General features: G+C 39.7%; 1 protein-coding gene across 1 annotated transcript in view; it reads left to right on the top strand.

Annotated features, from left to right (window-relative positions):
- The window catches only part of QKI (QKI, KH domain containing RNA binding), a 194,712-nt gene extending 182,054 nt beyond the window's left edge, over nt 1–12,658 (top strand). The window contains exon 7 of the mRNA XM_042474590.1: nt 9,237–12,658. Coding sequence (XP_042330524.1) covers nt 9,237–9,283 — 47 coding nt within the window. The 3' untranslated portion in view covers nt 9,284–12,658. The remainder of the gene's footprint in view (nt 1–9,236) is intronic.
- Nucleotides 12,659–12,947: the final 289 nt, after the last annotated feature.

The following is a 12,947-nucleotide window of genomic DNA, read 5'->3' as shown; positions in this document are numbered from 1 at the left end:
GTATTGCATTTTCTGGGACCTCTTTGAGATTGGAGAGGTTCTGTGGATTGCTCTCTGACCTCACAGTAGGTGGCTAACAAGCAAGGGTAAATTACCAGCAGTTTGCTCAAGAAGCTTAAGAAGCAGCACTAAGTGCTCTTGCCAGGCAAAGGCAAAGCAGAAAAAAAAAGGCTCAACACCCAGGGGCCAGGTTCAGGACACTTAAAACAGGAACAAAGATTGCTGAATGCCCTGTCAGCAATCATTCCCAATCTCTCAGTAGCAGGTTTAGGCAGGGAACATTTTGGAAAAGGTATGTGGTGGTATTGGGGTATTGAACCATGGAATGGAAATTTCCAACAGTAGATAATCATGATATTTCTACATGTACTTCTGGTAAAGGCAACATCATAACTTCCCTACTTTCTAATGCTGTGTCATCTCACCATTTGGAATATTTAGAATAAAACAAAAGCACTTTAGCTGTTATTTCATCATTATTATTATTAGTAGTAGTAGTATTATATTTGATCATTAGTTTGATAAACTTAAATGACTGATGCTCTGTGCTTGCCATCCTGACTCAAGACGTGCAAAGCAGCTGAAAACGAATGCACTGCCCATCACTGCCTGTCTATCTCTGCCAAGTGCTGCTCTACATCTGCTTGTGCCCACTTCCTTTTCTTTGCTGCTATTCTTATAACTAAAGGTTGAAGATTCACTAGGTGCTGTTAAAAAGTGCAAACATACTTGGCATGAATTACCAAGTCTGAGTAACAGTATTTTTAAAAAAGTAACCTTTTTTAAAAGCAAATGTTAGCGGTGGGTAGCACAAACCGCTGAAACTACCTGCCTGAAATTTGTTTTGAGTCTCCAGATATTCTAAAAATGTGTCAAGCAAATTAAAAGTGGGTACAACCATGTTGGTTTTTTATTGCAAACCAGTGAGACGGAGGACTTGTAATCAGCATTTCCAAATATCAGTTCAGATTGGGCCTGGATCACTTTGTATTAATATTCTTTCTTACTTTTTAATAGCATCTTCATTAAATTCTGCATCACTTTGGATCCAGACAGATGTTGATCAAATGGACCCAGATCTGAATTTCTGATTTGGGCATGAAATCTCATTGGATCCCATGCATAGTCTTAGTAAAGAAGCAATAGGAATTATCCACAGTCTGCTCTCGTAACACAAAAAGAACCTGTCATTTAATAATGAGAAAGTCTTACTGTTTTGTTAGGACAGCCTAGTCATTGTTCTTTCTCCAACCTTTAATGCCATTTGAAACAGGATCAAAACCTAACAGACAAGCAGTATCTGACTCACACACTGAATATTTACTTCCAAGCAATTTCAGGCACCAGCATGGTATAGCTGTTCGAGCATTGGATTATGACTCTGGAGACCAGGTTTCAAACCCACTTGGTCTCAGAAAACCATGTGATAGGTTCACTTTAGAGTCATCACAAGTCAGCAATGAAAGCACATAACGGCATCAAAAATATTCTGGGGAGGTAGCTGTCCAGCACTCACATAGTAGTTTTTACTCTCCGTGGACCTCAGAGTGAAATGTTTCATGGCATGAAATGAGAGGAGTTGAAAAAGAAAAAAACCTTATGGAGTAAAATGTGTGAGTTAATTCAAGTCACCTGTCAGCTTACAGTGACCATAAATTTTATAGTTTTCTTAGGCAAGAAAAACTCAGAGGTAGATTGTCACTGCCTGAAATAAACTCCCATAAATTAAACAGGGAATGGATATTCATGATATAAGAGCCCCCACCCCACCCCCCAAAAAACAACCATGAAATATCAGGTAGGTTGTTTGCAAGCAGGTATGGCAATATAAAAAGTAGGTAAAGTAAGTGGTCTCTTCTGACTCTCTTTTTCAATGCTTAGCAGTAATAATTGAGGAAATCTACCAGTGGAAGCTGATAGCTTCCATGGTGGTGAAGTGGTGAATCTATTCTGGATTTTAGAATGAAATTAAAAGTGCTATCCAATGTGCTGAAACTAGTTGGAATAGAGTTTAGTAAATTAGTTGCCTTTAAATTTCAGACTAAAACTTGGTGTGGATTCATTATATAAGTAATGCTACAAGCAAGTTGCCTTGACAATTAATAGAATCATGCAGTTGGAAGAAACATCAAGGGCCATCGTCTGTCATGCAGGAACTCAGAATCAAAAAACTACCAATAGATGGCCATCCAGCCTCTGTTTAAAAACCTCCAAATAAGGAGACTACCACTCTCCGAGGGAGCATCTTGCACTGTCAGACAGCTCTTACTATCCTCCTAATGTTGAGGTGGAATCTCTTTTCCTGTAGCTTGCATCTGTTATTCCGTGTCCTATTCTCTGGAGCAGCAGAAAACAAGCATGCTAACATATCACCTCGTAACCTCTTCTCCAGGCTAAACATACCCAGCACCCTAAGTATCCTTGTAAGACATGTTTTCCAGACACTTCACCATTTTGGTCACTCCTCTGAACACACTCCATCTTGTCAACATCCTTTTTGAATTGCCGTACCTTAAAACGCTTTCTGCCTTAAATATAGAAAGTTTAATTTGTTATGGTATTTGAGAAACTCTTCATAGGAAGGTTCACTGTGGCAAATGCAGGTGCCTAGTTTTTTGGGTATTATAAATGCCCAGTTAAAAAATACTTAACACTTTATCATAACAGTTTCGTAGCAATAGGTTTGCATTTAAAAAAAAATAGAATAAGGAGTAGAAACTAATAAACTATTTGGGCAAAGAAAGATGGGAATTTTCCACATCTAAATTAATTCAATATTCAGTCTGTTTCAGGGACAAATGCCTGCATACACTTCCTTGCTTAGATTGATTCACAGCCTGAATTGTTTTTCCTGTGTTTCAAACTAAGTATTTCTGAAGGTGCAAAGAGACAGATGATCAGCAGCCTGCAGGACACGGCAGCTATGGATGCTGGAGGGTGGAGGTGTTTTGGCTGGAAAGTTTGCAGAGATGGACCTGGGAATCTCACTGCCACTGATCAGAGCCAACAGTCCAGGCAAATCTGATGACAAATACCAATCTTTGCTGCTGGACACGCCGAGTCCCTAGCGCTGAGTGACGGGCACAGCAGCTAATGCATGTATATGCTCCCAATGCAGCAATCATAGTCAAGCATCAAAATAACAAGACTGGTCAAAAGGAGCCAATTATTTCTGTGGCAATAAAATGCTCTCTCTGAACATGTTCATGTTGGGTAGCAGAATATGTTGAGAAAGTCCCCAAATGTAGGTGTTAAATGTTAGTAACAATTAGAATATTTGAGGTCTTGTTACTCAACACATAAGGGAAGGGAGATGGCAATGGGGATAAAGTCCAACAGATGCTGGTTGTTCTCTTCCTCAGAAGCCAGAGCAGTGATACTTTGGCAAGGAGTGAGACTGTCTCATCAGCCACTGGGCCAAGGTATGATGCAACTCTGCCTGGCTGCTCTTTCTCATAAACTAGAGCAATGGCAGTTGGAATAGGCCTTTCAATAATTGTGCCAAAGCACAATGGAGCTGTGCCTAGCTGCTCTTGTCTCCCTCAGAAGCCCCCACCTGTGGCAACTGGAAAGGAGAAGACACATTGCCCCCCCCCATAAGAATTCTACTATCCAAAATTTTTCCTTCAGTCCCCAAATTTCTAGCATTGCACAGAGTGAGACAATGAAAACTATTCCCATCAAGAACTCCTATATTTGCTGTGTTTGTCTTCCCTTGGTAACTGTCTGCCCCTTTTCTTTGTATGCCTAATCTGTACACTTGTCCCTCCATATTCACTAGAGTTAGGGGCACAAGAATAAGGAAAAACCACAAATAACAAAAACACCATGTTTTTACCTGAGAGTACACCTCTCTAGGTCCTCGAGTGCAACTCTGTGGTCAATGTCCAACAGACACTGACCATAGAACTGCACTGGGGGAGCTACAAATGCCTAGTAGTGTATTCTCTAGGAATCTAGGTCTTTTAGTGCAATTTTAAAGTTGACCATAGAGTTGCACTGGAGGACCTAGTTATTTCTAGAGAGAACATATTAATCAAATCTATGAATAATCAAAGCAGCAAATATGGAGGGGTCAATGTATTTCTAAAATGCCTAACTGGGGCTGGGATCAGAATTCTTATTTGAGAAGGGCAACTCCCTCATTCTTATCTACTGACTCACCCACCTGTAGCTACACTCCTGGATAAAGGTAAGGAAATGGACCAAAATGAATTAAAGTGCATGTGGTGCAGCAGTACATTTTGTTATTGTTCTTAAATGGCAGAGATATGAACAAAATTATAAAGGTACAATAAATAGGTTTATTATTTACCTGACTGCTGTATGTGCAATATCTTTGATCATGTTGCTCTATTAAAATAAAAATATAATTGTGTTGGCAGTATTGGAATTTTAGGGCTGAATGCTTTTTTGTTGGTATGAAAACCAATTCCAGGTCTGATGTTCTAAACCAGCTCATTACATTATGTTGCAATAGAGTCACTTGTTTAGCGTATAGTATGACACTTTAAAAAAGCATAGGAAATATTTAATGTGTAGGCACATCACAGAACTGGAATCAATGCATCTATTCAGAACCTGGTTATTTCTGCCATTCAGTTATCATTGGGCCCATACAGACAGGCTAAAATAAAGCTGCTTCAGGTCACTTTAGAGGTATGCTGCTTAAATGATGCATGTGTCCTAAGAGACCAGAAGCCACGCCAAAGCCACACTCCAGTACTAAGGACTGGATCACAGCTTTGGCACAGCCTCTGGCCTCTTAGGACGCATGCATCATTTAAAATGCATACCTCCAAAGTGACCCGAAGCAGCTTTATTTTGGCCTGTCTGTACGGGCCCATAGTGACTCTTAGCTTGGTCTGATAATCAGAGAACCCAACAGAAGAGACACCTTCACATATGTTATTGCTTGAAACCCCCCATTAAATAAAGGCAAAACACCAGTTTGCGTTATGAAAACCAAGGGAAACAAAGCAATGGAAAAACAAATTCAACAAATCAGTTTGCTCTTTATTTCTGCAATATTAGTTCTATGCCTGTTTCACTTTTTTTCAGACATTTCAGAGCTACTTTATCTGCTCATAGCAATAATATAAAGTGAGCTAATTCAGGAACTACCTGTCCAGCAGCACCCAATGAGTTTCCCAGTTCAACAGAGTAATGGGCATCATACAGTCAGGAAATGGTTTTGCCACACATCTATGCTTCTATCAGATCACTGTTTGCAGTGAAGGGAATTCAGCCCAATTTGTCTACCTTTAGCATTGTTACTCAAAGGATTGTTTACACAATATCTTCTGGTTTTAAATACGTATATAAAATAATAAAGGTTGACATGATTGCAAGACACTATTGTCTTTTTGTAAATCCTGCCATTCAAAAACATTCCAGTTGTGGATGTTTCAGATCCTTAAAAGTGACTGAAAACCCAGAGGATAACTTCAATAAAATAAGTGAAGGACAGGTTGCTGCAATTATTATTTAATTGATTCCAGGAGTTTTAGTCCAAAAAGTACCCTTTCCAAGTTCTATCCATATGGCAGCACCACTTGGAAGATTACAACCAAACTGGGAGAGCTATTTGTTCATATTTAGCAAGTCTGTTATTGTATTATTCATTGAGAGCATAACAAGGTTACATGAAAGTGCCAGTACTCACCCTGGAAAGGGTTGTTCCTTTGTGAATGTTCCAGACAGAACACTTCAAACTATTTGTAAGCCTTCAATTTAATGCCTGGTAGGCATTCTCAGTGGGCCTTCCTCTACTTGAAAGCATGAAACCTACTTGGAGCAAGGCAGAAGCAGGCAAGGTCCAGATTCTTTCCTTTGTGCCAGAGAAAATTTCAAGGTCCTGGAGCAGAGAGAGGAATAGCAATGGCTGATAGCATCAAGGCATGCAAGCCACATCCCCTTGATTCTGCTTCAAACTTCATGACACTTTTTAAAGAGTAGCCTACATCCAATTTCTCCTACGTGTGAGTGCAATTCCTAACCACAATGCCTTTAAATGTCTCTGGCCTGCTTTACTTTTGCACGAAGATATCAGCCCAAATTATTATTTGTTAGGTTTTGCTCAGACACAATGGGTCAATGTGCTGGGCCCTTTAAGGCTGTTCCTTCTATCCAGTTCTTTTCATGGCACCTCTATTTTTCTGTATAGGTTGCTAGCACCACCATCCCTTACAATTATGTAAGATGGACTCCTCAAACCTCATACCTTCCAGATTTTTGAACTTCAACTCCCATGAGCCACAGCCAACATGGCTAATATGAATGTTGAAAGTTTAGCCAGATACGTCTGTATGACACCAGTTTAAGGAAGGATGATTTCATGTATCAGTTTTGATCTTAGATTAAAAGTTTCTCTACCCTGAACTGAGATAATCTCTTGAGCCACAGGCAGAAAGATTGACTGTAAGATGTTTTAACTAGAGATGTTTGGGGTGTAATTATGAATTCTTATACGAGTTCTTCTGATCACATTACAACCAAAGTAATGTGCAACACAGAATTGAGCTGTGTACATCTCTGAATGTTGCAATGCACTTCTCAATAATATCCAAGTATGAATTTTAATAGAAAGAGGAGATAAACACTTTGAAAAACTTTTAAACACACACACTGAATCAAGAGAATTCTGATTTACCCCAAATTCAGAAACAATAATTCTCAAAGTATGGTCAAGGAATCACCAGGTATTCTCAGTGCCATAGCCTACCCAGTACTTTTGGAATAAAATTATGGGTAAATCACGCAGGAGTACCATCGATTGGAATTTAGCCCAGGTTTGTATGTATGGGTTTGATTCAGAGGTATACTGTACTACGTGAGCAAAAGGTTGCTTTACAATTGAAAAGGCTTTTTTTCTATTTTAGTGCAAAAACCTTTAGGGGAAAAAAGAAAAGTAAAATCTAACAAAAGGCAAAGGTTTATTAAACTGTTGGTGGAAGCTACCTGGTATATTGCATTTGGCTTGGTAGATTGCATGCCTTTTAGTCTTTTAATATTTTTGTCCCTTGTTCTTGTGTTTAATGCCTGAACCAGCAGATCCTACTCCCCAGAGCTTTCTTTCCCTTAGTTTTTAAAGATCACAATGATTAACAAAAATTTTGAATGAAAAAAAAATAGATCCATAAGCGCAAATGAAGAGCGACTAATCCTCCTAAGTGGGTTTGTTGAGTTTGATCAGTCTGTCATTTTCAATAAATGAGATGTCTTCTGCTTCTAGCAATGGTGACCTGACCACCTTAGATCCCCACCAGTCCTCTAAGGTACTCTATCACTTTGCTCAGCAAAGGCTTTTTTTAATCCTTTAGTACAAACACCTTTGTGGAAGAGCTACTGAGACATTGCTTACTGCTTTGTAGTGTAGAACATACTATTAAGGCATCATTTCATGTTTGAAAGTTAACAAACTTTCAAAAGCAAAAAAAAAAAAAAAAAAAAACACCTCTGTATGTTAGGCTCTTTTTATTTGGTCTCTGCTAAATCATCCCATCAAAGAAAAAAATTTGAATGAAAAGTTTTCTCAGCCTTGCATTCCATTCATCAAAGTCCATTTGCTGTGGGAAACAAGAAGAGAATTATAACTTATAGAGCCATAATAGTTGTTATCAAGAGCAAAGTGAGCAGCTTCATGAGGGGCTGAGGGGGGCAAATTTTGCCCCTGTGCTGCCTAGCATGCCACTTCTTTCTGATGACCTGGAAATGTGATCTCACTCCCTACTTTTTCCTTTGAATGCATCTTGGTTGCAGGGGAGGGGGGAAATAATAAAACAATTGTGTAGGAATGGGTTTTCATAACTTTTTACTATTTTGAATAATTTGTGCCCAGTTTGTTTTAACTTGGGGAGTCTGGAGGAATAGGGGTATCACTGGAATTGCAAAGGTGATGGGGAGCACATAAAGTTCATTGAATACATATCCACTTTAGAAGAGAGACCCATGGATTAAGGAATACACAGTGGTTTCTCAAACAGTAGTCAAGGACTCACCAGGTATTCTCAGTGCTGCAGCCTCTTCATTATCTTTGTGCCAGGCCCATCTCCCTCTGTGGAAAAGAATATAGCAATTTTCAAAGAGGAGTTAGATATTTTTTATTATAAGTTGGTACTAGGACTCACCAGCTGGTAATACCAATTCTACTCCATCTGCCGCCTTTTTTTACTAGCCCAGAAGGTCAAAGTGGCTGCCATTTTGGGCCTGCCATTTTCAGCTCTGTCAAGGAGGTCCTGGAAGTACAAAGTTTGAGAACCCTTGCATGGAAAAATTTAGCATTAGCAAGCCTATGTGTTTTTATCTAAAAGTGATCACCCTGTAGTGCTACAGTCAGCTCTGCCTCCATTGGTGTTACCTACATGAGTGGTTACCAGCAAGTAAGGTCACAATAATTAAACATATTTACCTTCATGAATAGGAGTGACCCAGTGCCTTGTATGATGCTACTAATTCAAAATTTAATTCTGCCACGTCCTGGGTATTTCCACAAGGATGAGTTTTGGGCATTGCAAAAGTGATAAAATTAGCATTTTAAAATGCAGCTGGCGTTTAAATAACAATGCTCTGAACCTTCTTGGGCACACAAAATTCAGTTACTAGAAGAAACATGTCTACATTATGCCCCAACATATTTTCCTTGAAATTTGCATGTAATTATTCAGATACTAATTTCCATGACCAGAAGATGGCCAACAAAATGGGCTATTGCCACATGACCCCTGTGTTGAGCATCTACATTATCACAGTAGAGAGGGGCCATAATTCACTGATCAAGCAGATGGCTGCTACATAGAAAATTGTGTCTCTAGTATGTTCAGCTGATAATCCACAGAAAATAAATCCAGAAAGCAAATCTTGATTTTGCCATGTTTTATAAGGGACACCATTTTGCTACACCATTGTATATAATGGGACTTCAGCATCCATAGATTTTGGTATCTACAGGGGATCCTGGAATCAAACCCCAGAAGAAACCAAGAGCCCACTGTATATTCATAGGAAGTTCTGGCATATGAGGACAATCCTTTGGTCTTTGGCAGATACAGATGTTTTTATGTGTTTTAATTGCATCTTTAGAGTGGAATGTGTTATTTTCAAAAAGCAATGAGAAAAATTAAAAGGAGCTATCGCTATTTTAATGTACTGATAGTAGTCAAGGCGCTCAGTGCATTGACATCCAACTGAATTTTATACTATTTATTATATAGTATTCTACCTCTGTTTTCCTTCAGATAACCCTCGCAACCAAACGCATCCCCAAACAGTCAAAACTTTGTGACAGGTTTTCATCTGACACTAGAAAGATTGCAAGAGAAACAACATATCAGTGATAAGATGCTGCAATAGACATGTTGGCATGTTCCTATCATGGGTTTTCCAGTCCACCTACCCCATCTCAGTACCAAAGTGATTCCACAAAGGCATCACATGAAGATCATAATACCTAACATCCTTGATATGAACCCAGCTTCATGCAGGAGGAGCCTTTTGGATGGAGATGTAAAGATCAAGCCTACTACCTTGAATTAGGCCTTGAAATTAACTGGAAGCCAGTGCTACTGTAATCAATACTTAGCTTCCTGAAGAATAACTGTATTTCAGGTAGGGATTAATGTCTTGGAACAACTTAGATGCTCCCTTGTCAAACTGTATAATTCTGTAAACAAGGAATGAGAATTGTGCCACCCTCTTAACTGTTGACAATAGGGGTGAATAATATGCAGTTCTTAGTAGCCCTAGCTAGCCTAACCAATGGTGAGAATGATGAGGGCTGTGGCTCAACAATATCTGGACAGATGCACAATTTTCTCCCCTACTGTCAAGCTAATATTTATGCAGGTAGGACATCTTTCCAAGGTGGTTAAGATGATTGCGCAGAAAATGCAATGAGTGAAGAGGTTACATCAGGCCATAATAAAGATGACCACTATACAAGACCACAATCCTGCAAGAAGATATGTGGATGGAGATAGTCCGCTACACAGCAAGGGGCCTGAGACAGTCATCATGGCTGCAGAAGCAAAATGTTCATCAATTAGAAGGAACTATGATGCAAGCAAAGCTTGAACCTCCATTTTAAAGCTGTGTCATTTCAGAGGGTGAATAAAAGAGAGAACATCTGCTTTATTGAAGCCCAAGGACTCTAAAGGGCCAGCCCTGAAAGCTATTCCTGGTAACACTATCTTCCTTTCATAGGTCCCTTGCCATGCTGCTTCTCCTTCCTTCAGATACACAGAGGTTCACTGATCACAGGGATTACCCTGGCTAAATGTAACACAGAAATAGTTCTTTGGGTCATTACAGAAGCCTGCAACCCTCCTGCTGGTTGATATATTGTAAACAACTATTTGTGGTGTTAAAAGATTTGTAACTGGGACACCATTGGCTGGAAACAACTACAGGTATTTGCATGAGCAGCATTGCTCTATGTGTAGCTGAATTAGCTTTCTTCCTTATTACATCTGAAAAAGATTGCTCTGTAAAAGTTTGTGTATTTTGGCCACAAATTGAAATTAGTCTCATAAAAGCTATGAGTTTACTCAGTTTGAGTCACTGACATAAATGAAATAGCTGTAATTAGATTAGTAAGGACACCAGCTACTGATTTCTACCAAAGGACACACGTATGAGTCCTGGCAATGAGTAGCTTTTCTTTTGCTGGAGGGAACCCATGGGCTGAGGTCTTCCTGGAACTGTAGCAACCATAGTTTCCTCTGTACTGAGACAATTTATATCTGCATCTAAAACAGCCAGCATAGTGTAGTGGTTTGAGTACTGGACTCTGGAGACCAGGATTTGAATCCCCCAGTCAGCCATAGAAATTCACGTTGGCCAAGCTATCCTGTCTTGGCCTCAGAGGAAGGCAAATTTGTCTAAGGAAACCCTGTGATAGGTTCACCTTAGGGTCACCTTAAGCTGGAAACAACTTGAAGGCACACAACAGTAACAATATAAAATAGTACCTTTGTGCCAATACGCAGCTGCAGTTGGTAAAGAAATGTTATGGAGATAGTATTTGCTTGCATTTGAAGAGCATCTCTACAAAACAAGAGAGATCACTAGAGTATGGTTCAAAACATGCTGTCCACTGGATACATAGAATCATAGTTTGAAGGGATTTTAAAGGCCATCTAGTCTAATCCCCTGCATCCAATCTTTGTTTAAAGACCTGTAAAGAGGGAGAGACCACCACCCTCTGAGACAGCCCATTCCACTCAAACAGCCCTTATAGTAAATAAGTTCTTTGTAATGTTTAGGTGGAAACCTTTTTCTTGCACTTTGAATCCATAGGTTCATATTTGTAGTTCCTGGAGTCACAGAATACTACTCCATCTTCTACATAGCGTCGCTTCAGATATATTTAAAGATCACTTCTCTGTCTTCACTTCTCCAGGCTAAACCCACCAAGCTTCCTTAGCCATTTCTCATAAGGCCTGGTTTTTCAGACCACAATTACCCTCCTCTGAACATGCTTCAGCTTGTTAATATCCATAAAAGACAGTGCTGCCCAGAACTGAACACCTTAATCTGAACCATATACTTGATGCAGCCTAGAATTGTATATGCATACAATTTGCTGAAGCTAAATAGCAATCAAAGATGTATTGCCAGGCTCAAAACCCAGCGTTATGTTGAGGTGATCCTTTGCCTGCTCTGGATTGTCTGCATACTGTGGCCTTCTTTTTACAAACATGGAGTCTTTCCCATGTCCCACAAGGATGATCCTTGAAGCAAACATAGAGGAAATCAGCACTAAATAGAGTTTTGTGGAGGGAGAAGTAGATGGCAGCTGTGAGAATATGATTAGATTAGGATATGATTAGAGGCCACTGATATCTGTCATGTCAGTGTGCAGGTGAATCCACTCCATGTTTCAGTCCAAACCTTAAAGCAATTATCCAAGGTGCTGCACTTATTGTGTGACTAGTGAAGAAATAGCCATTTTAAAGTTTGGACTAAAAGTTGGAGTGGATTCACTACTCCATTGACCTGGAAGCCATCAAGTTCTGCTAGGTATTATAGCCTCTTGGTTCACATACCCCTGTGTTGTCATGTTTATCAACTTTGGCTGTGCAGGAGCTCCACAGAGTCTACATTGTTGGAATGTAGACAGTCCTGGATGGGGTGGAGTGGGGTGGGTGTATGCAATAAATACCAAGCCAGGATTTTGGTGCCAGGCATGTAGTGATAGTAACACTGTCCCATTCCATTCCATTCCATTCCATCCCACTATCCCCAAATCCTTGCTCGCACCAGTCTTTTCCCCCAACTCAGAGGGAAAGAGAGAGAGGGACAGAGTTCACATGCGTACATTTACATAATCACACACACACAAGAGAGAGTGGTTCTACTCACCTCTAGTTTTGATTTATCATCAGATGTAACTCCTGTCTGATCATTCCTCTAGAAAACAGCTCTTGAAAAAAGAAATGACCCATTCTTGGCTTACAACCACCTATCATGTCCAGTTTTTATACATAGAACTGTGCATCTATTCTTTTCATTTTCTATAGGTCTGTGTATATTGAATAGAAGCAAGTTCAGCTAACTATCGTTTCATCTTATTAATGAACAGACATAATGTGATTTGTGCTAATTAAAGTTTGGGGCAGGGGTAGGGAAATTGCAAAATGTGGCCCACAAAGCTGCTTGAGGTGCTTCAGGGTTTTGGGTTTTTTTTTTTTTTTTTTGTCCCCACAGTGTGCCCAAGCACCCCTTAAAGGATGTGAGAGGCTATTTTGGCATTCCCCCCACTCCCCCGAGCTCTTTTAGGTCTAGGAGAGGACCTTTTTTTTCCAACAGAAAGTGACCTGCAAATTGACTCCTGGGTCATTTCCTATGGTTAAATAAATATATCCTAGGTTTATATGGTCTGTGTCCCATAGCTAAACTCTGGTTTAGTATTATACCCAAATGCATCCTCTGTCATCACATTCTGCTGT

Source organism: Sceloporus undulatus, chromosome 1 (assembly GCF_019175285.1).
Source record: "Sceloporus undulatus isolate JIND9_A2432 ecotype Alabama chromosome 1, SceUnd_v1.1, whole genome shotgun sequence".
Lineage (NCBI taxonomy): Eukaryota > Metazoa > Chordata > Lepidosauria > Squamata > Phrynosomatidae > Sceloporus > Sceloporus undulatus.
Note: the sequence above shows the minus strand (reverse complement) of the source record. Positions and strands in the feature narration are given on the sequence as shown.